A 26114-nucleotide genomic window follows, 5' to 3' on the forward strand; every position below is an offset into this window, starting at 1 on the left:
GTGGGGGCGAGCACCTCGGGCCTCCCCCAGCGGCTCCCCTGGCGACTTGGGGCCACCACATACCGGCTTCTTCCCCACAATGAGCTTCTCCACCTTCTGCACCTGGGACACATGGTCCTCATTGGTCTTCAGCTCCCGCTTTCGGATCCGCTCATAGATGCCAATCAGCATCTCCCGGGGAATGTCCTCGCCGTCGTCCACCCCTGGGCAGGGAACAGCGGCCAGGCATCAGGTCTGGCGGGGGCCGAGGTGGCTGTGGCTCCATCCAGCCTCAGGTCCCAGGCTCACCCCTGATTTACCAGTTTCTTAACCAAATCAGAACAGCGACCCCTTTAACCAGTCCCCAACAGAATCGAAGACCCTCCAGTCCCACAGCTACGGAACGTTTTCAGTGAATTACAAATTTCCTCAGAATCCTTCCAGGGGCAAGGCCAGCACAACGCCCCGCACCAGCACAGAACCCCTGTGCCACCTTCTAGCTGTGCTCAGAGGGCTTTAGAAACAGTCCCTTGCTCGATCCTGACCACGGCCCTGTAGGGTGGCAATAACTATCGCCATTCCACAGATGGGAAGGCTGAGGCCTGGGGAAGGGGCTGGGTTCGGGGGAGGCTGTGTAGTCGGGGTTTGAGCATTCAGGCTCTGACAGGCCTGGGCCCAAGTCCTCGCTTCACCCCTTACTGGCCGTGTGACTCAGTCTCTCTGAGCTGGGAGTCCTCTGTGTAACGGGCCACCAAGAGCACAGGCGGCTTCACAGGGCTGTTGTGAGGAAGCGAGAGCAGTTCATGGCATGCCCCAGCAAGGGAGAGCCCGAGCGGCCGAGGGGTGTGACCGGCTGTTGTCCCACAGCACGTGGGCAGAAGTTGGGGGCGGGGACTCCATCCAGGTTGCTCTGACAACAAGCCTTTCTGCTACACCTCCCTGGACAACTGCTATGAGGAGAACCCAGCGCTGCTCAGGAGAGAAATGCAAACCCACGTCCACCCTCAGACCGCAGACTGGCAAAAGCCCAGCGGTTTGGTACAGTGCTCTGGGGCGAGTCTGTGGGGCCGGTGCCCTCCCAGACTGCGGCAGATGTGAAAGGGATCAACCCTCTGGCGGGCAGTGTCGCACTGCCCATCACAATTACACTTTCCAGCACTCTCTGGCCCACTGATTGCACTCGGGGAACGGATGCCACGGGACATGATATCCCAAAGTTATTCACTGCAGCATCCTGCATCTCTATCCACAAACAGCAGACAACCGGAACGAAGCCATTTACCCACCGCACATCAGCACCACGGAATACTGTGTCCCCGCCAGGAACAGCGAAGGAGGCCACGGCGAACGACGCGAAACTATCTCCTAAATGTATTAGACGAAAAAAGCAAGGTGGAAACCCACGAGAGTAAAGCATTCAAGCACGTCCATGCCTGTGCAGCAGAGGCCCTGTGGGCAGGACAGCAGGACTAAATGCTGCCCACGTCCAGGAGGAGACGGCGTGCCCAGATGGGGGTGGAGGGTGGGGGCCTCTGCTACCACCTTTTATACTTTCTGGGTTTTGTTTCGTTTTTTAAATAGACTATTTTTTAGAGAAGTTTTAAGTTCACAGAAAAATTGAGGGGAAAGCACAGAGATTTCCCATATACCCCCAGCTCCCTAACAGCCTCCTGGACTGTTAACCTCCCCCATCCGAGTGGTAGGCTCGTCACAACTGATGAAGCTACACTGACACATCATAATCCCCCGGAGCCCACAGTTTGCATGAGGTTCACGCTCGGTGTTGCACACTCTATGGGTTTGGACAAATGTACAATGACATGGATCCACGATCACAATACTATACAGAGGATTTTCACTGCCCTAAAAATCCTCTGTGCTTTGCCTATTCGGCTCTCCCTCCACCCTCACCCCTGGCACCCACTGAACTTTCCACTGTCTAAACAGTTTTTCCTTGTCCAGAATGTCATGTAGTTGGAATCCTACAGTGTGCAGCCTTTTCAGATTGGCTTCTTTCACTTAGTAATATGTATTTAAGGTTCCTCTGTGTCTTTTTTTTGGTGAGGAAGATTGTCGCTGGGCTAACATCTGTACTACTCTTCCTCTATTTTGTATGCGAGGCTCTGCCACAGCATGGCTCATGAGCGGTGTGTAGGTCTGCACCCAGGATCCGAATCTGTGAACCCCAGGCCGCTGAAGCGGAGCGTGCGAACTTAACCACTTGGCCACCAGCCTGGCCCCTCCTCCATGTCTCTTCGCGGCTTGGTAGCTCATTTCTTTTTAGTGCTGAGTAACAGTCTACTGTCTGGATGCACCACAGTGGATTTACCCCTTCACCTACTGAAGGGCATCTTGGTTGCGTCCAAGTTTTGGCAATTATGAAAAAGCTGCTGTAAACATCTGTGTGCAGGGCTTTCTGTGGACATAAGTTCTCAACTCATGTGGTAAATACCAAGGAGCACAATCACGGGGTCATACTACTTTCAGGTCTTTAAACTATGTGAAGATAATACCCATTCAAAAAATAAATTAAAAAAATTTAAAAACAATTGCCAATAGTCTTCTTGTCTCTGGACCAGAGCACAGGAACACATCTAGGTTACACGATGTCTGACCCCATGGACCTTCCTGAAGGAAAGCACCAGAAGTATCCACAAAGGAAAAGAACCATGTTCCCTGAGAAACAATCAGCAGGTTTGCAGCTCCTGTTCAACAAGAACCCCCACCCAAGCCCCAGCCTTCAGAAAGAAACGGCCTCAGAAAGGGAGACACACCCACGAGCAGTGCAGGTGTGGTTCCAGAACCACAGAGCAAAACTCAGGAGAGCCAAGCACAAGCCTACTCAGCAAAAACAAGAAGCTCCCCAACAGCAGTTAGCGGAGGCAGGAGGCAAGGCCAGCTCTTCCAAGACAGACACGGATGCAGCTCCCGGATCCCCTCACGGGCCACCTGCACCCCTGGTTTATCCAGAGCACCCAATGCCTGCCTTCCAGCTCCGCCTGTGCCCCAACGTGAAGGCTCCCACAGACCACTTTGTTGGCCACAAAATAGTTCATTTCGGGGACTGCCAAGACCCCAATATATACTGCCTCTCTCCCATTCTGGAATCCCAAGTTCTTTCTACAAGCACCAATGCGAATTCTTTCTGCTCTTCATCTCCACAAAGATCTTGTCAGTGAGGGAACCCAGACACAAAAGGTCACGTGGTGTAATGATTCGCCATGATTCCCACACACGGGAATACTTTTCAGCCATAAAAAGGTAAGAATACAAGATATACACAACATGAATGCATTTCAACATTATGTTGAATGAAAGAAAAAAGACACAAAAGACTACATACTATATAGTTCCATTTATAGGAATTCCTGGAGCGGGAAATACTACAGTGGCAAAACCAGATTAGTGGCTGCCCATGTGGGGATATAAGAGACTAGTACGGACAGAATCTTTTTTCTTTTCCTGCCCCTTTGTTTTGATTTTATTATTTTCTTCAGTAAGAAGTTCAGTTAAGAAGATTTAGTCAGCGTCAGTAAGTGGAGAATTGGCTGATTTTTCTACTTTCTATTTTTCGGTCACCTTCCCAGCCATCTCTTTATAACTTTGACCACTCAAATACCTCCAGCTCCCACATTTTTCTCTTTTTTAACCTTTACTTTTTTTGCCTCCCGCTCAACTTTTTTTTTTTTTTTTTTAAAAGACTGGCACCCGAGCTAACATCTGTTGCCAATCTTCCTTTTCCTTTTTCTTTTTCTTCTTCTCCCCAAAGCCCCCCAGTACACAGCCGTACACTTCAGCTGCAGGTCCTTCTGGTTGTGCTATGTGGGACACCGCCCCATCAGGGCCCAATGATTGGTGCCATTGTCTGTGGCCAGGATCCAAACCGACAAACCCCCAGGCCACCGAAGCAGAGAGCATGAACTCAACCAGGGGGCCAGCCCCTCAATTCTTCTTAAGACAATGAAGGGGCCAGCCCAGTGGCGCAGCAGTTAAGTGCGCACGTTCCTGCTTTGACAGCCCAGGGTTTGCCAGTTCAAATCCTGGGTGCGGACATGGCACTGCTTGGCAACGCATGCTGTGGCAGGCGTCCCACATATAAAGTAGAGACAGATGGGCACAGATGTTAGCTCAGAGCCAGTCTTCCTCAGCAAAAAAAAAAAAACCCAGGACTGGCAGATGTTAACTCAGGGCTAGCCTTCCCCAAAAAAAAAAAAAAAAAAAGACAATGAAAACACCACAACCCTTCCAAGGAAGTTGTCAAGCCTCCTGATTTCTTCCTTCTAACTCCCCTCTCTCTGCATGTGTGGCATCTATAAATAAAGTGACATGTGATCAATTAAAAAATAAAGTAAAATAAAAAAATAAAAGCAATTACCAATAAAAGTAAAACCCTGCTTCTCTGGCGCCCATGCTGAGCCATTCCCCCAACGTATCCCTGGACCCCCCAGAGGGTCTCCTGCTGCTGGACCCATAGGGCAAACTGGAGTGAGAGATTCTGGAGAAAGGGTGTGGCCAGCACGTGTGGGGAAGGCGTCCTCTGAAAAGAGCAAGCTGGGTGTGTGCTCAGCAAGAGCGCCAGCCTGGCTTTGGGAGGCCAGCCTCCTGCCCCCTCTGACACTCACTTCCTGTGGGACCTTGCGTAAGTCCCTTCCCTCTCTGAACCTTGGTTGTCCCTTCTTGAAGCACAAGGAAGATGGGGCAGGACACTGGCAAGTCCCTGACTTAAAAGAGATGAGTTGGTGGGAACAGCCAAGCCACTGACACGAGAGTGGCTGACCAGCAAACATCTGACTCAGCAGCCCGGTCCTACCTGAGCCTTCCGTCCTCTGGGAGAACCATTTCTGGTTCCTCTGTTATTTCTCATACAGGGGGGTCCCAGATTACAGGGATGAGGTGCCAAAGGCAGGAAAAAGAAAATCCTAATCGCATCCCAGAGACCTTTGAACGCCCCCAGGGTCACCAAGCGTGCAGCACGCAGCCAGCTCCCCTGGCAGTGCCGGAGCGGCCTGCGTCTGGGCCATGTGGACTCTGTGAAGAGCAGAACAGGCTCAGCCCAGCGAGGACGAGGCTCATGGCTGGACAGGCCCAGGGCTGGCGCTGAGGGGGAGGAGGAGTGCACGACCCCTGCACGTGGACGTGTCCTCTGCTCGCCCTAGCTCGCTCTCCTGGCCATTCTACCTGCCATTAGTGAGGCTCCTAGACTCCTTGGTTTCCCAGGAACCACAGCCAGGACCGGGCCTCCCCTGGGGCCTGCGATGCCCCTCAGAGCCGGGAGGGCCGCACACAGGAAGTGCTCTGAACCATGCCCGAGCCGCCTGGCTTCCCGACTGTCTGTGCCCGCTCAGGTCTTGGAGACAAACTCCGGGGAGGCAACGTCCTGCCATCCCCTGGTGGCCTCTGCTCTCTGGGAAACATCCGGAGATCCTGGTAGCTGCCCTGCTACGGCGGCACCCACCACCAGGGGGCGCGCTAGGACGGTTCAAACCCCAGGAGGGTCTGGAGATGCTGCAGGGAGAATTATCTTGCCAGGGAGAGGGGGTGACAGACAGCAGTTTTACAGAAATAAAGGATGAGGGTGGAACATTTAAATGGCTCAGCAAGCTCACAAAGGTGGACTGGATTCAGAGCAGCTTCCCCTTTTTAAAAAATGTGATCCCATTTCTTAGGGGACCTCAGCCCACTGCAGCTGGCGTTTCCCAAGGAGGGGGCACAGCCCCTCACTCTCCTCCCTCCAGGGGCGCCAGGTGCACGAGGGACACGCCGTCCGCTAAGAGAGCCACCAGAGAGCTGGCCGCTCCCTGTTTGGCTCCTTCCTACGGGATGCTGCCAGGAGGACGCCCCTGTGCCTGCCTCACCAGCACCTGCCTAGCACAGGCCCACCCACCGAGGAGAGCTGGCCATGGTCTTGGGCCCAGCCAGACACAGCACTCTCCGTCACTGCACTCATCGTCAGAATGAGCACCGGGGAGGCACACAGCACTGGTTTCCCCTTTAGAGTGACGACGCACGGTTCCTTTTTTAAATACAGAGGCTTCAGCAAAACACAAATGAAGAGGTCAGTGTGGAGAGGAACGCGGAGCACAGAGGAGGGGTGCCAGCCCTGCCTGCTCGGCGGCCTTGTGGCTGCAGCTGTTCTCCTCCGACCCCACAGGGTGCCTCCCTGGGCACCCCTGTGCCGGGATGCTTTCTCGGGCCTCTGCCCCCTTGATGCATCGTGAATAACTCCTCACCCTGGCCTGTCAAACCCCCGGGCGCCTTTTAGGAACAAGCTGAAACATCTCCTCCTCTGTGACTGAGGTTCCCCGACACCCCCAGGCCCAGGCCTGAGTCGCCCAGTCTGCGCTCTTCACAGTACTCGGTGCTGCGTTCTCTCGTCCCGAGGCCCCGCTGACAGCCAGCTGCCCTGGAGCCCAGCTCCCCGTGTCCAGCCTGCGGTCCCCCACCCAGCAGCGCTGCTCAGAGGCTGGCTCTGCGGCGCAGCGGCCGGGAGCTCACCTCGGAGGTTCTTGACGAAGTCTTCCAGCTTCATCTTGCGCTCCGGCTTGACGTTAGGGCTGTACATGTCCGTGTTGAGCAGAATGATGGCGAAGGCCAGGATGAAGATGGTGTCCGGGTTCCGGAACTGCCGCACCACCCCAGGGTTGCAGATGCAGTACCGCTGACTGGGGGGGGGGGGCGGGGGAGAGGGGGGAGGGGGGTCAGGGCCACGCCCTTCAGGGCTGGAAGGGCGCCTGCCCCTCACTCACGAGCAGCCGCCACAGCTCAGCCAGCACTAATCAGCGAGGCCGCTCAGCACCCCCGGAGCCTGTTTCTGCATCTGGTACGGGGTCCGGCAGAGTTGGCCCCGACTACATGCCCGCCCCTTCTCAGGTTAGCCATGTCCCAGTCACCTGTAGCTGAGCTGTCAGCGGCTGCCCAGGGTGGGAGGACTGCATTCTCCAGTCTCTCTGGAGCTGGGGGCAGCCACGTGGCTAAGTGCTGACCACTGGGATGTGAGCAGACGGGATATGGCGCCTTAAAGGCAGGGTGTGCCCTCCACGGTGTCCACCCTGCCTGGAACAGGGATGTGACAGTGGGCAATGGACCTGTCACCTGGGACCCTGAGATGACAGGAGCCAAGGCCTCCTCATACCAGCTCAGATAGAGATGCACTTCCATGGAGTTTCACCCACGGCTGCTGGGGCATCTTTCTTATGGCAGCTGAACCAACAGCCTTGCTAATACATGCTGTCTCACTAAGTCACCTATTTACCACCGTCCTCACTGCCTCAAACAGTTCCCCTACCCCCACCCCCACCCCTGAAAGGGCCCCTCCACTGGTGACCTTGTGGAGGGGCGGGTGAGAGGGGCGGGGGGGAGAAGAGGAACCAGGTGGGGCCCTGTGACCAAGGCCTACATCTAGCAGGCAGCAGCCATCGGAGCTTAGAAGATGTGGCTTCAATTCCATCTTCTCCGTTGAGTGCTGCCCCCTCCAGGAAGCCCCCCTGGAAGCAGGTGGCTGAATGTTCCCCTTCCAGGGCCTGGGGTTTTTCCTTCTGCATCTTCGCTCCTCCGTGGCTCCACCACCGGAGCTAAGCCTGGAGGGCTGGGTCACTGGCTGACTTGTGTCTCCTACACCTAGCACGCAGGATCCTACACAGCCAGTGTGCACACAATCCCAGATCCAAGACTGCACAGTGACAGCCGACCTTGACTGCGGGCTCTCTGTCGTGCCAGGACTGGGCTAAGTGTGCCAACATGTCCTGAGTGGGTCAATCCTCCCACACTCTCTAGGGTAGGTGCTCTTGTTATCCCCACTCTAACGAGAGAATGGGAGGCACAGAGAAGTTAAGTAACCAGTGCAAGGTCACAAAGCTGGTAGTGAAGAGGGTGTCAGAATGAGGCTGTGTGAGTCACTGTGAGAGAGCAGCTGCCCCTTGTGAATGACCAGATAAGTGACGACAGACACACTCATGAAGAAATGATGGCTCACGAGGACTTGGAGGAAGACAAAGAGTGCTCAAAACCCTGGCTCCAGCGCAGTGCCTGGCACCCAGGAGGGGCTGCTGCCTCATCCCAGCAAGTTCATGGCCACCCACCCTGCCTAGGGGAAGGGGAGGAAGGAGGCTCTGGCCCTTGAGCCACGGGCCTTCGAGCCCAGGACCTTCCTCTCCCCGACACCCACCCCGCTATGCCAAGGCGCTGACCTGAACGCCTCGATGAGCCGCTCCACCTTCTGAGCCTCCCCCTGGACCCGGATGTGCGCCTGGAACTTCCTGAGGGCCTCGTCCAGCTCCATAGCAGAGAAGTCCATCTCGTCTACCACGCAGCTGGAACAAGAGACAAAGGCCATGTTAGAGCCCTCTGCCCGCACAGCCTCTGCCAGTCCTCCTTAGGCGAGGGGAGCACACGCGTGCAGAGGGGGTCAGTGCAGGGAGGGGCCTGCGAGCGAGGGGATAAGGAGCACGCTCCACCCTCACGAGGAGGAAGTGCAGGCCCCGGCACTAACGCCATGCAGTGACCGCACTGAGCCTGTCCTCGCACAGCAAGGATACGGGGAGAGGTGGCGGGGTCTCGCTGGGGTTTACGGAGCATCTCAGAGGGGCTGCGCCATCCCCGCCTGCTGAGGAGGCAAGCAGGGGGTGAGGTGGGGCTTGGAGAGTCGGCTGGTTGGTTCCACTCTTATCACAGTCCCACCCCCAGGACAGCCTGCTCCATCCTCCAATCAGGACCCCTGAACAGAGAAGATGGGGTTTGCACCAGGGACCCACACAGCAGGTTCAGGTGTCTGTCTGTAACAAAGCCGTGGCCACTCCTGGTGGGGCTGCAGAGGCCTCGGCCATGGGGGGCCTAACATGCACTCCCAGGGCTCTCCCTCTACTGTGGGCGATGGGCTCAGACAGAACCTGTGGTACCCTCCTTTTCTGAGGACTCAGGACCCTGGGCAGCAGTCTTTTGGGGTTGCTGCAGAGCAGCTGCGAGACCGGGGCCACATTGGATGACCTACTGACCAGCACCCGAGGGGGATGCCTGCTGGGGAGGGTCGGGGGTCTCGCAACTTCCTGCGGCTGCTGCTATTTTCTGATCTGAGGAGAACAATGCATGGATTTCCTGCGGGTCAGGAGCCAGCGGGAGGGGGCCATGGGGGAGCGCAGGAATGGCTGCAGGGGTTGTGGGGCTGGACCAAGACAGTCTTGGGCCTGATTCCCTAGGAGCTAATCTGCCTCCTTGAACCGTCTCCTTACTCCTGCTTGATGGGGGAGGGGCGCTAATAATGCAGCAGGCTTTTCCCAGCGAGGCCCGCACAGAAACACTGAGCAGGTGGGCATGCCTGGCCAAGGAGGGGCACAGACACCGTTCTGCTGGGTGCCAGCCACTTGCCAGCCACCACCAAAGGCCTTGGCTCACTGCATCTCCTGCACCGGTGCCTGCGTGTGCAACCGAGCGAATACACACATGCATGAATGTGTGTACATGTGGGTGTGTGACTTCGGAGTACGTACATGAGTCTGTGTGTTGGGGTGGGGGCACCAGGCCAGTTCCCCCTCCTCTGAACCCAGGGTTCCTCACCTGTGAAACAAAGAGGCCCCAGCACCCGCCTGCCTCCTCCCAGGGAAGCAGGTGAGACAGCAGGTGCATGCGGCCAGGTCCCTCCTCACTGCAGAGCAGGCCTGGCCCCGGGGCCTGCTGCCTGCCCCCTCGCTTGCTCTTTCACCTGATGAGGCAGGGGCTGCACAGGTGGAAGTCACTGCCCTTGTCACTGATGGCTACCTCTTTACCCTATTTTGGTTTCGTTCCTGGCCTGCCAGCCTGGGGTCAGCCATCTCAACGTGTAGCTGCCTGGATCAGAAAAATCCTCAACAGGCCTGGGGATGTTCCCCCAGGTCCTGACAAGGGGTGAGCAGGACCCTCATTCCAAGCCATCTTATCCCACTGGCTTTGGCTTTTCATCTGTGAAAGGAGGTTAGCGACCCCGACACCCACCCCTGTGGGTGAGATGAGGACACAGGGCCTGTACACCCCACCTGCTCAGTAAACAGGGTCTAAACGCGGGTGCCTTGCTACTCATGACAGTCTTAAGGAAGAACAGAAAGATTTAGGGTACATCCTGGGTGGCACTTCTCAAAACTGTCAGCAGCCTCCAGAGAACTGGAAGCTCACCTTTCTGCAGGGCTGTCTAGGTGGTTGGGGTGCGGGGTCGGGAGGTCGGGGTTAGGCTCTCACCCCCAAATCTCCCAGCCAGCAGAGGCAGGAGGCGCTGGGATGGCTCGGCCGACTCCCCTCCCATTCGCCCTCAAGGTGTGTTAGGATTGGGGCTGGGCCCTGCTGGAGCGGGACAGAGGTGTGAGGTGCGTGCGGGGGGCAGGCAAGGTCGGCATCTGAGACACGGTGCCCAAGGGCAGGTGCCCAGGTATGTACCCGACAGGGTGTGATGTGCAAATAGGGCACGTATGTGTGAGCACGTGTTTAGGAGCAGAAAGAGACAAGGGGAGGATTTGGGGCACGTTCCACAAGCAGGGCGAGCCCAGGACTGTGCACAGGCACACGCCCCCCAGCCCAGCACTCACTCCAGCACGTCGCGGTTGAACTGCTTCTGCCGGTTGCCCAGGAACTCGCCAATCATCTGCCGGCTGAGGCCCTTGCGCTGCAGCAGGAAGTGAGCCACCCCCACGGGCGTGTCGGGCACAAAGCCACGCTCAATGAGGTACTGGACGCCCTTCTCAGGCTTCCTGCGGGGGAGACAAGAGGGATGCTCAGCCCCGGTTCCTCCCAGTGACCCCTCCTCAGGCCCTCGAGGTGCCCCAGCCAGTGCTGGGAGACCGTGGGCTACAGGCACCCCATCCTGTCCCAGCCTGAGTCCGTGACACGGGGAAGCCAGAACTGCCCAGACCTTGCACCAAGAACAGGCTGGGACTGGGCCAGCTGCAGGGGCACAGCTGTGGGTGCTGGACAGGGACCCTCCCCCACCGCCTCGCACTGCCCCAGATGCCTACCCGAATATACAACTGGCCCTCTGCCTGGTCCTCACTCCCCTCTGCATAGAAAACACCACCTGTGCTGTACCTCTAGGCAGACTGGAACCCCCGGCCCCGCACACGCCAGCCTGCCCACCGAGAAGACACTACGGTTTCCATCACCTGCTAAGCCTTGACTCTGTGCCATTACTGTCTAAGCAGCACACACACCAGCTTACTCCTCACACTGCTCCTGGGGTCAGCAGTCCCGCCACCTGTGCTGTTAGGAGCCCGATAGCTGCGTAAACCTTGCCAGGGGCCTCACTCGCCCTTGTCATAAGGACTCACTGAGTTAACACAGTCGGGTACCTGGAACAGGGTGCGCAGTCAGCACTGCGAAGGGTTCTCAGGATCGGCCCCAGCTTACAGGAGAGGCAATGGGGGTGGGTGCAACCCTGCCTGGCAGTCACGAGGGCTTCGGGGAGGGCTGGGCTGGCCCCACAGGGCTGAGGGTGTCCGCCTGCACCGGGAGCCGTGGGGCCAGGTAGGGCCCAGGTGGGCTGTGGGGAAGGCAGGCCTAGGAGGCTCCTTCCTCCCTCTGGGCCTCTATCCTCTTGCGTGATAGGCCACGAGCTCGGCTGACCTCACAGGGAGGTGCTGGTGGTCAAAGGAGACACGGTGGCATGTATTTCCCCCAGAGGGCAGGTGTCCTCCTCCACCAGCCTCAGAGCCTCCGACTGGCCTGGGGAGCTGTGGAGCCCTTGGGCTGTACCTGGTCCCCATGCCAGGGCGGAGTCAGTGGGTCAGCCACTATCTGGGGGCCAGGCTGTACCCCTTGCCCCAGCAGGTAGAGATCAGTACTCTGCTGTCCCCTGGGCACATGGAGGTGAGGACCAGTGACTACCTGCTCTGAGAAACCACACAGCTCTCGGTTGACCATGGTGACCTGCAGATACTTTATTTCCACGTGCCAGCAAGCAAAGCTCCTGCTGCAAGGTGGCCTGCGGGCCTACCCCAGCTGGCCGGACCCGACCTTGCCCTCAGCAGCTGGCAGGGAGCAGCTCCGGGACAGCTGGGTCCTGGCGCACAGGTGGGGACAGAGTGGCCCCGTTCCTCCCCGCAACTCCAGGGTCTCCAACCAAGAAGCGCCCCATGGCCCAGGCCTCTCGCCACTTGGCCGCTAAGGCTGCAGCCAGGGAGGTCCCACTTCCTCACTGCCCAGCCCCATGCTGGCCCCCACAGGACCCCAGCCCATGCCCACCTCCCCCTCTCTCAACTTGCAGGCCAGGGGTCACCATGGCTAGCCCACAGACATATTCTCTTTCACACACACAATGTTAATGCAAAGAATTCTAGGTAATTGCCAACGTTTAGAAATTGAGAGTGCTCATACAGAGTCTGGATTCCCAACCTCCCTTGGAAAATCAGACCATCTGGCACCCTGGGCCTGTGCTCCTGTGTGGCCATGACGGGAGAGCTGGGCTGGGCATCCCCCACTCGGGCGCCCTCCATCACCCACCCAACTGCTTGGCCCCTTGAGGCCCCGATATGTGCCCTGGTCCAGGCCCAGCCAGTTCCTGCTTCCTCCTGCTTCCCCGGGGTGGCTGCTCTCCCTTCTCTGTCCCCGTCTCCTCCCTCCTGTGTTTACACACCAACGTCACACAGCATCATGGACTTCCAGGATGCAGGCCCCTCCACCCTCAAGGAGCTCAGGGCGCAGTGGGAGAGGGAGTCCAGCCGTGGGAAGGAGAGGCTGTGCAAGGGGCCGTGGGAACGCAGATTCTTCACCAATTAAGAAGTGCCGTGTGCCTCCTCTGCGCCAGGCACCGCTCTGGCAGACAGGAGCGAGCAGCGCCAGCTGTGAACACCCAGCACAACGGTAGGCTGCAGTCCACAGTCTGAAGGGCAAAGGGACTCAGTGAGGCTGGAGGGCAGAGGTGAAGCAGAGAGGCCTTCTCTGAGCAGGTGACACTGGACAGCGACCAGAGTGATTAAGGAGCTTTCCGGGTGGAGGCAAACACAGGATGCAAAGGCCCTGGAGCAGGAATGGGTTTTGCAGGATGAAGGGCCCACGAAGCTGCTCCAGGGTGGCTGAGAGTAGGGAACACGGGGGAGGGGGAGAGGAGGGCAGTGGGGAGAGCCGGACCACACATGGCTGCGCAGGCCACAGGGGAGTCTGGTCATCCTGAGCAAAATGAGAAGCCCTGGCGTGTTCTGAATAGGGCAGTGAGAGGACCTGATGTGCACGTTCTAGAAGCTTTCTGGCTGCTCCACAGGCAGCAAGGCTAGGTCCAGGCTGGGAGCCTGGCTAGGAAACTCCTGCAGGCGTCCAGGCAGTGGGGCAGGAGGCGGGGAGCTGCAGCCAGTTTAGGACGTAGTTTGAGCGTAGAAATGACACTATTTGAGGATCTGTGTGTGAACCCGACGGTTCAGCTTTTAGCCTGAACCGAATGTGGGAGAGGTTGATTCCAGCTGGCAGGTTTCACTGCGATGTCACAGGAGAGAGAAATCTGAAATGACTGGCCCTTGACCAGTGACCAGGAGCTTGCCAGGCAATTGAGAAGAAAGGTGTGGCAGGAGGTATAGGTGGGGAGCTGGGGCAGGTGAGATGGGGAGGCCAGGAGGGGCCCCGGGTTGGGACAGATGTGGCCAGCGAAGGGAGCCTCTGAATGGCGTTACACAGGGGAGTGACGTCCCCGAGGCAAGCAGCCAGTGTGCTGGGCATCTGCTGGGGTGAGCCCCCTGCCGTCAGGACCCCCGCTCACCCTCAGCAGTACAGCGAGGCCCTTCTTGCCCCAAGTGTGCTCTCGGGGGCCCATCCAGGCTGCGGCCCTGGACCCAATGGCTCCCTGGCAGAGCTCCACGCGTGTCCTGCCACGCGTCACACACAACCACCTGCCATGTGAGGGGATGCAGGGGCGTGAGCCGTTAGTGCTGCCCGCCCCCTGCCCCTCCTCCCCTCGTGGCAGTGAGGGCCATGCCATGTGCTCTGGCCAACGCACCGTGAGCAGAAGGGGTGTGCAGAACTTCCCATGGGAGCCGTGAGACCCCCTACAGCACCTTCCCTCGTCACAGAGAACCGAGAAGCCCACATCAAAAGGACGCCTCTGACCATCTCCTCCCTCAGAGACTTGATGAGCAGAGCCCCCGGCCGACTATGATGAATGAGGCCATGACAGTGACAATAACTCGTGTTGCGTTAGCATGGCAGAGCCCCCCAAGACCGGCAGAGAAGGGTTCCCGGCTGGGGAAACTGGGTCGCAGAGTGCCATGTTCCACCCCCAGGCACAGACACGGCTCCGGCTCCTCCCAGCTGTGGCTCTGCCTTCTCTTCCTACAAGGGTCCACAGGCCTGCAGACACATCTACCTGGAGCTCCAGGCTCTAGGGACTGACATAGCTATGGCCTGGGGCTCATCTGACTCTGGACCCTCAGGGCCCAGAAAGGGGCTAGCCCACGCAGAGCACTCCCAACAAAGATAAACAGCCCATGCTCCGCGTCCAGGCTTGGGGAAGACGGGACTCTCGGAAGGGCTGCCTCAGCCTGTGTCACCAGGACTGTTTTAAAAGCTTCCAGCCACTCAACGCCTGCAGGATGAGTTCCAGGCTCTGTTCATTCCACAAACGTTTACTGAGGGCCCACTTGGCGCCAGGTGCTGTGCTAGCATACTGTTGGTCCAAACCAAGTCCCCATCCTTGCAAAACATGCATTCTAGCTGGAGTGCGATAAAGGAGCGATATAAACTCCCAGGACACAGAGATACAGCACAGGTGCCCAGGGCGTGGCCTCAGGATTCAGAAGCCTGGGCTCAAATCCAAGCTCCACTTACAAGCTGGGTGACCTAGAGGAAGTTATTTAACCTCTCTGTGCCTCAGCGTCCCCACTTGTATGATGGAGACAGCAACAGAGTACATGGCAGAGTTGCTGTGAAGATTAAATAAGTTAATGCCCGTAAGGCCTCAAAAAACTGTCAGTTCTGTAAGAAAGGCAATGCTTTCTTCAGCTGTGAGAAAGTGACGCTGCAGTGCCCTGGAGAAGGAGTGGACGTTAGCTGGAAGGCACAGGGAGTGACAGTCAGGACAGGCCCCCTTGGGGAGGTGGCACTGAACTGGGAGCCACGACGAGGGGCGCTGCTAGAAGGAACAGCCAACACAAAAGCCTCATTTGACAGATAAAGGAAATGAGGGCACAGGGAGGTGAGGCAGCTCGGCTCCAGGCTGCCCAGTGAGAAGAGTGCCGGGTGCTTACCCGCTCCTTGCTGTGAGAAGCCCCTAAGATTCACTGCGCCCTCCTCACCCCAGCACGGCTGACAGTCCGCTCTGCCCAGCTCTGTGCAGCCTGCTCTCCCAGTCTCTCCCATTCCTTCTTCTCGGGCGTTCCTGACTTCCACCCTCTGAGGCTCAGGATCAACAGGTGCCGAGTGCGACTGTCACCATCCACAGCTGACCCGCTGCTGCACTCTGGGCCGCTGTCTCCCTGAACGGCTCCAGCAGGACAGGCCTGGCTGGGAGAGTCCAAGATGCGTCCCTGCTGTCTGCTGCCAGGCTGGGCGGGCTTTTCTCAACGTCAGCTGCTGATTCAGAAGCGGCTGTGACAGACGAGCGCACGCAGACCACACCAGTGGCTTCCCTCACACGCATCTCTGTCCTCGTGCCATGAGCGGTCAGTGGTGATGCCGAGCCTGCAGGCTTTTGTGAAGGCAGTTACAAGGCTGTGTGCCATACTGAGGACGCCCACTTGCTGGAACCCAGTGCTGAGTGCCTTGCCTGCTCTTTCCCCGGCAAGGGGCTGGAGGGTCAACGACCGGCTGCTCCTGTAGCTTTTAGTTTCTCGAGCAGCTGAAGACAAGTGGAAGTGGGCAGCTGCCCAGCACCTCCTGGCCTGGCGTCCAGCCGGCCTCCGGATTTCCCTCCCCACCTTGAGCTCCATTCTCCTGACGCAGCAGGCTGACCTCACTCCCAGCCTGGCCAGTCAGAGCCCTGTACCCTGCGACCAGAGTGAGCGGTTCAGAGAGCCAGCAGGAGCCGACAGGGAGGAAGAGCTCTTTCCCTGCCGCGTCGCCATGGGGTTGGACCAGGAGCTGGGACTGCTGGTGGCCCTTTTGCTGGGGTGGAGGACCAAGGTGCGGGACAGGGCCAGCTCTGGGAAGGCATCCGAGAGATGACCGATGGCTTTTCAGGTCCATGAACCAGTAAGGCCTCTTTACTGAAACCAGTTTGCCTGAGTCCCTGTCACTTGCAATGAGAAGCCCTGATCAACAACACAAGGGTCTGATACCATAGTGCCCGGGGTCCTCTGTGGTCAGGAGGCCAACCATCCGGTGACTGCTCTCAAACTGGCCACAGGGTGGATGGACTCACAAGTTCGGCACTCAGAGAGCCCTGCACATCTGGAATGTCCTTCAACTTGGCAATCCAGGCTCTGGGCCCTCCCACGTCCTGCAAGGAACTGGCTCCCTTCCAGCTGCTCACACACCTCAGGGCCAGCAGGCTCACCACCTCCTCAGACTGCTTATGTTACCCAGCTCTGACTTTTACCAAGTTATTTCTGATATTGCGAATCCAAGCTGAAGGTGGCTGCTGGGGTCTTCCTTGCACTTGTCCCAGAGAGAAGGTGGAAGAATTACCCTCTAGCAGGCTGGTCCGCCCTGAGGGACCCGGCACCTGCCACTCCAGACTCAGGACAGGACCCCGGGGGCTCTGAAGGTGGCTCATGTTGAGGGGAATGGGACCTAGACCTCCCAAAATCCAGCTCAAAGTGCTCCTAAGAGAGCCAGTCATTTGAACTGTCAGCACTACCAGCAACGGCAAATAGCCTGGCACAGGCACTGGGTCCACCAGAACCCTGGAGCCAGCACTTCTGATGCTGTGGCCTGGCCCTCTTTGAGTCCTGGTTCCCTAGAGCCACGCCTCACAGAATTACTGCGAGGAGTCAGTAAGATGATGCACGTGACGTGTGTAGCACGGTGCCTGGCACTTATTACAGATCTATACAGGCTGGCTGTCGTCACTGCTATTTTCATTGATTACAACGAACACGTTACATGCAAGCAGCACGGAGCTGGAGTCAGCAGATCGGGAGCCTCACCCCAGCTCTGCTGCTTCCCGAGAGAGGCTGGCCAAGCCCTGTGCCCTCTGAGCCTGCTCCCCTCGCAGGTAGAGTGCGGCTGGTCCCCGTGGATAGAGGTGGGGTGAAATCTCGGAGCGCCCCCGCCCCGACTCACAGCAGTGTTCCTGCCTCCCTCCTGTAGCAGCTCCAGCAGGCACCAGGCATGCAGAAAGGAACGGCAGGCAGGCTGGCAACCAGCAGCTGGCAGCCCCAGGGGTCGAGCTCACAGAGTAAGGCCTGCCTCCGAACATAGGCCCTGGGCTGGAGGGGACTTCAGAGGCCCCTGTGAACAGCTCCCAGCATGAGCAGGAGTCCCAGTACACCATCACACCAAGTGGCTGCTGAGGCCCTGCTTACATGCTCCTCAGAGATGAGGTGCTCACTCCCGTATGAGGGTGCCTGTTTCATCACAGGGCAGCTCTGGGGATGAGGACACTCTTCCTGAGGTAGGAGAGGTCTGGCCTGGTCCACCTGTGACAAAACCAGCCTGGGCTGCTACACCTGGGCCCATGCCAGGCAGTAAATGGGAGAGGTGTGAAGGAAGGGAGACGGACATAGTAAGGCCTGCACCCCTAAGCACGTGTACTGGGTACAGGAGCAGGGGATCCTGGGGATCTAAATGCCCTCCGGGGCAAGCAGCCGACAGGCGGAATGAGGGTCCTGCTGGGCGCCCCCCAGGGCTGTGAGGTGCTGACGCAGCTCCTGTCCCGCAGCCCGAGGACCACTACTCCAGGGCTATGTGGCTCCCACGAGTGCTGTGGCCGTGCCTCCTGGACTCAGTTCCCAGATCCGTGGCCCAGCGAGCAGGTGGAGGGCACAGGACTGCGCGCATGGGAGCAGTTCCTACACTGGATTTTAAGAGGATGTGTTCAGCAGTCAGGTGGAGGGTATGAATTCCAGCCTGGACACCTACCAGCCGCGTGATCTCAGTTCACCCATCTGTAAAGTGGGGTTACTCCTATCCCACAGGAGAACATGACTTAAAGCATGACAGGCTTTTAGAACAGTGCCTGGCACATGGTCAACTCATCAAAGTGTTAGCCATTCTCAATATTTCCAACTGCTCTATTCACCAAACTGCCTGTGGGGTGTTCCTGAAGCCCCCCACCCTTGGCACTGGCTCTGGGCACAGAAGCTGTAGCTAACCACAACAGCTGCCATTCACAAGTACCTCCTTGAAGGCAGGCTCTGGGCGAGGTTCTTGGCTCCACTGCCTCTAATCCTCACCAGGCCTGGGGGCAGGGACCTTGCATCCATAGTCCAGGTGCAACCGGGGAGGCCCAGAGGGAGCGGGGCACTGCCAAGTTGCAGCTGAAGTGTGGCAGAGCAGAAGCTGAAAGCCCCCTGCCTCTGGCTCCTAGGCCCCCACCCTCCCCTCAGGGCTGTGAGCCGTATGTGGCCCCCCGGCTGGTGAAGGCAGATGCTCGAGGAACGTCTGGACGTCAGGCAGACAGCTGCACCCCCTCTAGCACCCCAGCGACGCCCCGTCCTCGCCAACCTGCATCACTTTCTCAGGTTTTGTTTGTACCCCCCTTGCTGGCTCCCTTGCCCACTTTGGAGACATCATTCGGACCCTCCTCATACCCCTTGCAAGGGTCTCTGTGTCGGGGAAGCTCACGTCTGGGAGTGGGGGAAAGTAAGAGCTGTCTGGGAGGCTGGGTAGGCAGTCAGGGGTGTGGGGCCTCCTCAGGGGTTGGGGGCTGGGGAGGGAGGAAGATGGTGGTATGGGGGGGACAGGAGACCCACAGGGAGCAGAGGTAGGTAGACAGTGAAGAGGTGGGAGATGGCGCGGAGGGACCTTCTGGGGACGGAGCCCGGCCTTGGGTGGCAGGACTGCTCAGAGTCTACTAGGATCTCTGGCCCTCGGTCACCCCCAGCTGGCAGCTCCAGTGCCTGCTGGTGGAAAACCCGCCACGTTGCTGCCCAACCCTTGCAGGCTCCTGCAGCGGAACTGGGGCTCCATCTACTCAGACTTTAACGGCCAGCCCTCTGTGGCCCTGGTGAGGCTCGGCAATGGGCATACGTCTGTGGAAGGGCTTTATGAACCAAAAAGCTCGGAATCTGTGTAAGAAAGGTGCTTGATTGTTTAAATAACACAGTTTTGGAAAAGCAGTTTCTCCTTCAATCCTCCCAACAACATGAGGTGTAAACCGAGGCCCGAGGTGGTGAAGGTTGAGCTGGGAGGAAGGTGCTCTGTGACACACTCAGGCCCTGGAGCCCCTGACGGGCAGGCGGGCTTGTGCACACGGGATCTGACGGCTGCCGCAGGGGAGCCGGCCCACGCCACTCTGCCCCACACGCCACACAGGCCAGCTCACTGCGTCTGGACTCTCAGTGCTCCAGCCCAGCACTGTGCCCCGGCGCATCTGTGGCGACGGAGTCGTTCTAGATGGCACTGCAGCGACAGTAGCCACTGACCACATGTGGCTGGTGAGCAGCGCACTGTGGCTAGTGCACCTGAGGACCTGGACTAATTTTACTGAACCTTACACTCAATTTACATAGCCGCCTGTGGTTGGACCTCACGCAGTAAAGGCTCAAGTTCCCCCAGGCTAGTCTCTGAGCTGAAGGCGACGCCAGTGGAAAGCCCAGGTTTTCCCTGGGTCTTGATGAGCTGATTCTGAAACTCATGTGAGAAGAACACCTACCAAGAACAGCCAAGACAATTTTTGAAAATAACAAAACAGGGGTTTTGCCCTAATAAGAAAATATACATAACTACAAGTCTGACGCTGGCAGAAGGATAATAACACAGATCTCTAACCCTTCGCGGGGGCTGCACGGGACCTTTGCTCCCTCCCTGAAACGTCCTGGGCCTCTAAAGCAGGGCCCGCCATACAGCAGGTCTCAACAAACATCTGCTGAATGAATGACAGGATCCAGGCACAGACCCACGTTCGTGCAGGAATTGGGTGGAATTTCAAGTCGACAGAGAGAGGGCGGACTGTCCAATAATCTGTTTGGAGACAACTGGCTAACCCCCATAGAACAATAAAAGCTAGCCCCTCACTCACCTTGCACCATTCCCCAAAACAAACTCCAGGTTAAAGTCCCGAAGGGTATGAAACAGAACTATACAAGTACTGAACAAAGTATTTCAAAACCATACTAGGACCTGGGGCAGATCCCTTTAAAACATAACATGAAAAACTAAAGCAATAAAAAAAGAAAACACTGATGACTTGACTAATTAACACTAAAATCTTGTATAGCATGGTGACTACAGTTAGTAACACTGTACTGTATCATATATTCAAAAGTTGCTAAGACAGTAAATCTTAAAAGTTCTCATCACAAGAAAAAAAATTTGTAGCTATGTGTGGTGACTGATGTTGACTAGACTTATTGTGGTGATCATCTTGTGGTGATCACTTTGCATGATATACAAACATTGAATCATTATGTTGTACACCTGAAATTAATACGTTATATGTCAATTAGCAAATCTCAATTAAATGCAAAATAAATTAAAAACTTCTGGTAGAGGAGAGAGCATACACAAAGTTAAAAGGTGTATAATTAAAAATCATTGAGTTCTACATTTTATAAGGATGAATTTTACGGTATGTGAATTATACCTCAAAAGAAAAAGTCAAAAAGAAGAAAAAGACAAGTGACGGACAGGAAGAAGACGTTTGTAATCGCAAAGGACCAGTATCCACAACATACAAAGAACAAATCAAAAGGACTACCTGACAGAAAAGTGGGCAAAGAATACAAACATGCATTTTATGGAAGAGAAAACCCAAATGGACAAAAGACACACAGAGATGCTCTGTCTTAGAAGCAAGTGGGAAGAGGCAAATTAAAACCAGCGAGAGGCCACACCTCTACCTGCGACAGGGTGCGGGGTGACACTGAGTGCTGAGTGTGGGGAGACGGGCTCTCAGGTCCAGCTGCAGAGAGGAGACGGGTAGAGCCCACTTCTAAAGAGCAAACTGGCAGTTCCTATTTCGGTTAAAAGCACAGCGAGCGAAGCCCGGCAATCCCACCTCTCGCTCTCTTCCCTGGAGACCCTCTTGGGAGCGTGTGGGAAGAGCAGATCCACGCTCACTGTCCTATCGTTGGTAGTCATGAAAGGGCGGAAGCAACTGGCCAGATAAATAATACGGATAGCCACACATGGACCACTACGCAGCAGCAAGCAGAAACGAGGTGGTCCATGTGCACCGACGGGAAGACCCACAGAAACCGCACGGCGACTTCACAGTAAGATAGCATGCACAACCCCTGCCCGGATAACGCCAGCAGGGGTCACAGAAACCGTGCTGATACTGGACAGAGCTTACCGTGTGCCGGGCACTGCTCCAGGCACTTCACACACTCACTCATTTCCAACTCCCCGCGCCAGACAGACACCACTGGCCTCGGCCCCACAGCACAGATGAGGCCCTACTGCAGGAGGCTGCACTGCTCAAGGACATACACAGGGGACGTGAAGGGCCAGGGTCTGAACCCGGGCTGCTGGCCCCAGAGCTGTGTTCTGAACCACGGCTGTCTGTAGAGCCTAGGAACACACACACGTGCACAGGACAAAAATCTGGGAGGAGAGACTCTGGAATGAGAGGCATCAAAGGAGATGTTATCCTAAGCGGAAGGCCTTCATTTTCTACCGGGAGTATATTATGCACATAATTAAAAACTAACAGCTAGGCGGCCGGCCCCGTGGCCGAGTGGTTAAGTTCCTGCACTCCGCCTTCGACGGCCCAGGTTTTGACCAGTTCAGATCCTGGGCGCAGACATGGCACTGCTCATCAGGCCGCGTTGAGGCAGTGTCCCACATGCCACAACTAGAAGGACCCATAGCTAAAAATATACAACTGTGTACTGGGGGGATTGGGGGAGAAAAAGCCAGGGGTGTGGGGCGTGGGGAAGAAGATTGGCAACAGTTGTTAGCTCAGGTGCCAATCTTTACAAAACAAAACAAAACTAACAGCTAGAAAGCACCTACAGAGACTCAAGCTGGCTGGTTGGGGGAGACTGTTTGTTCTGGCCTCCACTTGTCCACTCAGCTGGGACTCCACCAGGATGCAATGCCTGTCAGAGACGAGGTGAGCTAGGCATGGGGACACCCCCAGGTTACCCTGGCCTCCCCCAGCAGTTTACAGGCCTGGGTTTAGGGTGACCTGGGAGCGGCTGTGCCCAGGAGCAGGCGGGGGCAGGTTTGTGGGACAGAGCTCAGGATGGGCTCAGCAGCACGTGACCCTCCCTGTCCAGTGTGCTGTTCTGGCCACAGCTCGCGTGGCAGTGGAACTGGTTGGTCCTGATGTGCAGAAGGCCCCGGGCAGGTGGAAGCCTCAGGAGAGAGCACTCCTGGCAGATGTGAGGTGTCCAAGACCCTTAGTTCTTAGCTGATTGAGGACCAATGACCCACAGCCCCCTGGCCACCCCTCGTGTGAATGTGCTGCGCCCTACACCCACCTCCTGAGACAGGCCTCTCTGACTCCCTCAGCCAGCACTTCCATTGTACCAGGACGGCTCAGAAATGCCCCACATCTCCCCCAGTCTAGAAGAGGAAGCAGGCAGCAGGGAAGTACAGCAGATGTGTGTCAGGAACCACCGGGCAGGCTGGCCACATCCCCTCTACGTCCCCAACCCTGGAGGAGTCAGCACCAGGCCAGCGTCTGGTGACCCCAAATCCTGGAAGCCCCGTGAACGGAAATGATGAGAAATCTGAGGTTTAATAAGCAGAGTCTGCCAACGCCCCTCCAAGGGAGTGCTCAGCCCTCCTCCCTTCCGCTTGCTATTTTTGGCCACACCAAGAATAGTCTGCTTTAAATACCGGTCTCCCTCCCCAGGCCAGCTCTCGGGACTGTCCCCACAGCACCTTTCCAGAAGCCCCGGTGCAGTGGCCACTCAACGGACCCAATTCAAGCAGCTCCCAGAGGGCCTTGCTGAGACTTCTGCTGGCAGCAGGTCCATCTGTGTCCCCCTGCCCGGCCACGCGGGAGCCCAGCCTGCAGCTGTCCCAGGGGATCTCACTCAGATGCGGACCCGTCAGCCCCTTGCTCAGACCTTCATGCCCCTCATCACGCAGGGAACAAAATCCAAACCCCGAGCCTGACGTTCACAGCTAGCTGCGGCATGGCCCAACCACCGAGTCAGCCTTCACACAACACAGGCCCTGAGCACTGACTGTGTGCTGGCTACTGTTCTAGGTGCCAACAGGGCCCCAAACCTGGGGAGCCGACACCCCTCTCTCATGTTGCTTTATCACAGAGAAGCTCCTCATTCTGTCACTGTTCAGCCTGTGAGCATCTGCTCTGCCCAAGATAGCACCCTTGGGAGAGGGCCAGCCCTGGGGACTGGGGGTCATGTCCTCAGCTCAGTGGGCTCCAATCTCCCCTATTAACAACACTGGCTGCGCCAGGCATTGCTGTAGGTACATTTGCGCAGTGTCTTACCCTTACACACACTCACTTTTAACCTCCCAACATGTGCAAAGGCACCGTGGCATGAGAGGAAGGCCCCAGCTGCGGTCCTGTGGGTGTCACTGCCCACCCTACTCTTCCCTGCAGGGCCAGCGGCTGGAGGCAGGCACTCACTTGTTGAAGAGGTTGAGGCCAATGCGATAGTGCCTCTTGCGAATTACATCGTTGCTGAAGGCGGGGGAGTCCCAGCTGTTGCGGGTCTCCTTGTGGTAGGTCTGCTTGCTGAGCGTCTGCTCCCGCAGGCTGTCACGGGACGACGACTCAGAGCTGCAGTTGATGGTGTCGTTGGAGTTGGACGTGCTGTTGATACTGTCATTGTCCCCATCTGAGTAGTCCGACTCGGACTTGCTCTGCCTGTTGGCTGAGCCATTGATGGCCAGATGGCTGTCGAGGGGCCTGGGGGGCCGGGGCCGCAACTCCGGCTCCTCCCGGGGCAGGCCCTTGGGGGGGCCACCATGGGAGCCGTGCTTGGGACTGCCCTGCTGCCCGCCGAGGCTGCGCTCATAGGCGCTCTGCCTCTTGAGCGAGCCGCGGTCCGAGCGGTCACTGAGGTCCACGGAGCTGTCGCTGGGCGGCTCGATAGTGAGCAGTGGGAGGTGTTCCACCCGCAGCCGCTGCTCCTGCCGCTCAAGCGATGGTGTGCTCCGGCAGCTCGTGTCCGTGTCCCCCTTGTCGTCCTTGTGAGCCAGGGCCCAGTAGTCCTGGGCGGTGCCCCCAGCCCGCAGCCGCAGGTCCGACTCGGCACTGGATGGGCGGTGCCCTGCCTGTGAGAGGGGCAGTGGTGGCGACAGCTCCTCCTCGTCGATGTACAGGGTGACATCGCTGTACGAGGCCGTCATCTCGTCCAGTTTGCGGTGGTCCACGCCATGCAGGGCCGGCTTGGGCTCGGCGTCCCGGGCCCGCCCCGCGTCGGGGGCTGGCGCCTCCTCGGCGTGCAGGCTGCGGCAGTTGAGCGCATCGTCGATAGACTCGGCCAGCGATTTCACCTGCCGGGAGAAGGCGTCCTCCAGCTCTGTGATGGCATCCGCAAAGTCGCTGGAGGGGGCTGGAGACTTGAGAGCGGGTGGCTCGCCAAGATCGCCACACTCAGATGGCACCAGGGCCCCCAACTGAGAGCCATCACCTGTCACGGAGACCTGCTTCCCCTCGAAGTAGGAGCTGTGCAGCTTCTCAGGCCCCTCGAAGGAGAACTGCATCCTCATGTTGGACAGCACGATCCGGCGCGACATACGGTTCTCCGACATGGAGCTGCGCAGGCGCTCGAAGTTCTTGTTCATCTGGTACTGGCGGAAGGCCGTCTGGATGGTGCGGGCCGCATGGCGGGTCACGAGGCGTCCCCCATACTTCCGTTCTAGCATCTCCACCTGGAGGGGGAAGGAGAAGAGAGTGAAGGCAGCCCCGTGTGCTGGCGTGGTGCAACACCGACCTTTCACTCCCGCGCCCCAGCTCTGTGGTGGCACGACCTGGGAAGCCCTCAGTGTGTCCTAGAGTTGGTTAAAACCACCGGTGGGGCACGCTGGTGGGCTGTGCAAGGCTGTGCAACCTATGGGTTCCAAGGTCAAACAAGATGGAGAAAGACCGTGTTAAGTTAAAGCAAGTGTGTTCCCTGCAGGCTTTTCAGAACCTGTAAAGGTGGTGGTTTCCCAAACTCCTCTGGCCAGAGGCCTTTGGCCCTGGCGCCACCTGTGGCAGGCAGTTGAACAAAACTTCGGAGGTGCTGGAAGGAGTGAAGGCAGCCCCTCCAGAGACAAGGAGCCTGAGGCAAGCGCAGATTAAGAGACCTGCCAGAGAGCTCAGCAAGGTCTGGGGTGCTGAGCACCGCCGCGGCTCAGCCTCGTTTCCTTTCCCCGGCATCGGCAGCGCACTCTTGGCACCTGCGGAGTCACTGAGCTCAGGGCGGCCTAGAGATCCGCCCATGCGTGGAGCCGGCCTCGAGGCCAGCTGCCTGGGCTCCAGTCCTGGCCCTGCCCCTCGCCAGCTGTGTGACTCTGAGTGAGCCTGGGAACCAGCAGGTCCTCAGCTTCCTCGTCTGTAAAATGGGGATGGTACTCACACCCCCTCACAGGACTGAGGTGAGCACTTGGTGAGACGGACACAGGTGCTCAGCACACGCCAAGTGCAGGGACGGCAAGGGCTAGAAGGCCCTCAACTGCATTCCTGGAAGGCCTTTACAGTTTATGGGGCCCCCAAGTCCCCTCACTGTAGAGAGGGGGAAACTGAGGCCTGGAGAAGAGACCCAACACACACCGTGAGCGAGCTCTCTGGCCCCTCAGGTCCTGCTGCCCTTCTCTGGGAGTTTGGAGGGGGCAGGGCTGCAGACAGGCAGGAGGGACGGGGTGAGCCCACAGGCCCTTGGGCCCATGTCTTCCCAGCATTACATGTGGGCCTCCTGAAGTCCTGCGACTCATGTGCCCCCGTGATCAAGGACAGCCCCGAGGGCCGCCCCCCATGCCTTGCTCCTGAGTGAAAACAAACACAGACCTGCAGCTGGAATCCCCTCTGTGGACTCAAAGAAAACCCCGGAGACGGAACCGCCCAGCCAAGCTCTCGGGGGCAGGGCAGAGTGGGCACCAGCTGCGGAGCCACGGGAGGCCTCAGGTCCTCGGGAGGGAGGCCCCCTGCACCAGCGGGGCAGAGCGCCACAGCCTGCTGGTCCAGGCCC

The 26114-nt window shown here is 57.8% G+C and overlaps 1 protein-coding gene across 5 annotated transcripts in view; it reads right to left on the reverse strand.

The window, feature by feature from the left end:
* The window catches only part of IQSEC1 (IQ motif and Sec7 domain ArfGEF 1), a 129204-nt gene that overhangs the window by 18058 nt on the left and 85032 nt on the right, over positions 1–26114 (reverse strand). For all 5 annotated transcript variants that reach the window (XM_046659965.1, XM_046659984.1, XM_046659975.1 and 2 more), the window contains exons 3-7: positions 23567–24816; positions 10527–10688; positions 8166–8288; positions 6475–6641; positions 64–203 (exon numbers count right to left, since the gene is read on the reverse strand). In XM_046659965.1, coding sequence (XP_046515921.1) covers positions 64–203; positions 6475–6641; positions 8166–8288; positions 10527–10688; positions 23567–24816 — 1842 coding nt within the window. The remainder of the gene's footprint in view (positions 1–63; positions 204–6474; positions 6642–8165; positions 8289–10526; positions 10689–23566; positions 24817–26114) is intronic.

This window comes from Equus quagga, chromosome 1, assembly GCF_021613505.1.
Source record: "Equus quagga isolate Etosha38 chromosome 1, UCLA_HA_Equagga_1.0, whole genome shotgun sequence".
In the NCBI taxonomy this organism is placed as follows: Eukaryota; Metazoa; Chordata; class Mammalia; order Perissodactyla; family Equidae; genus Equus; species Equus quagga.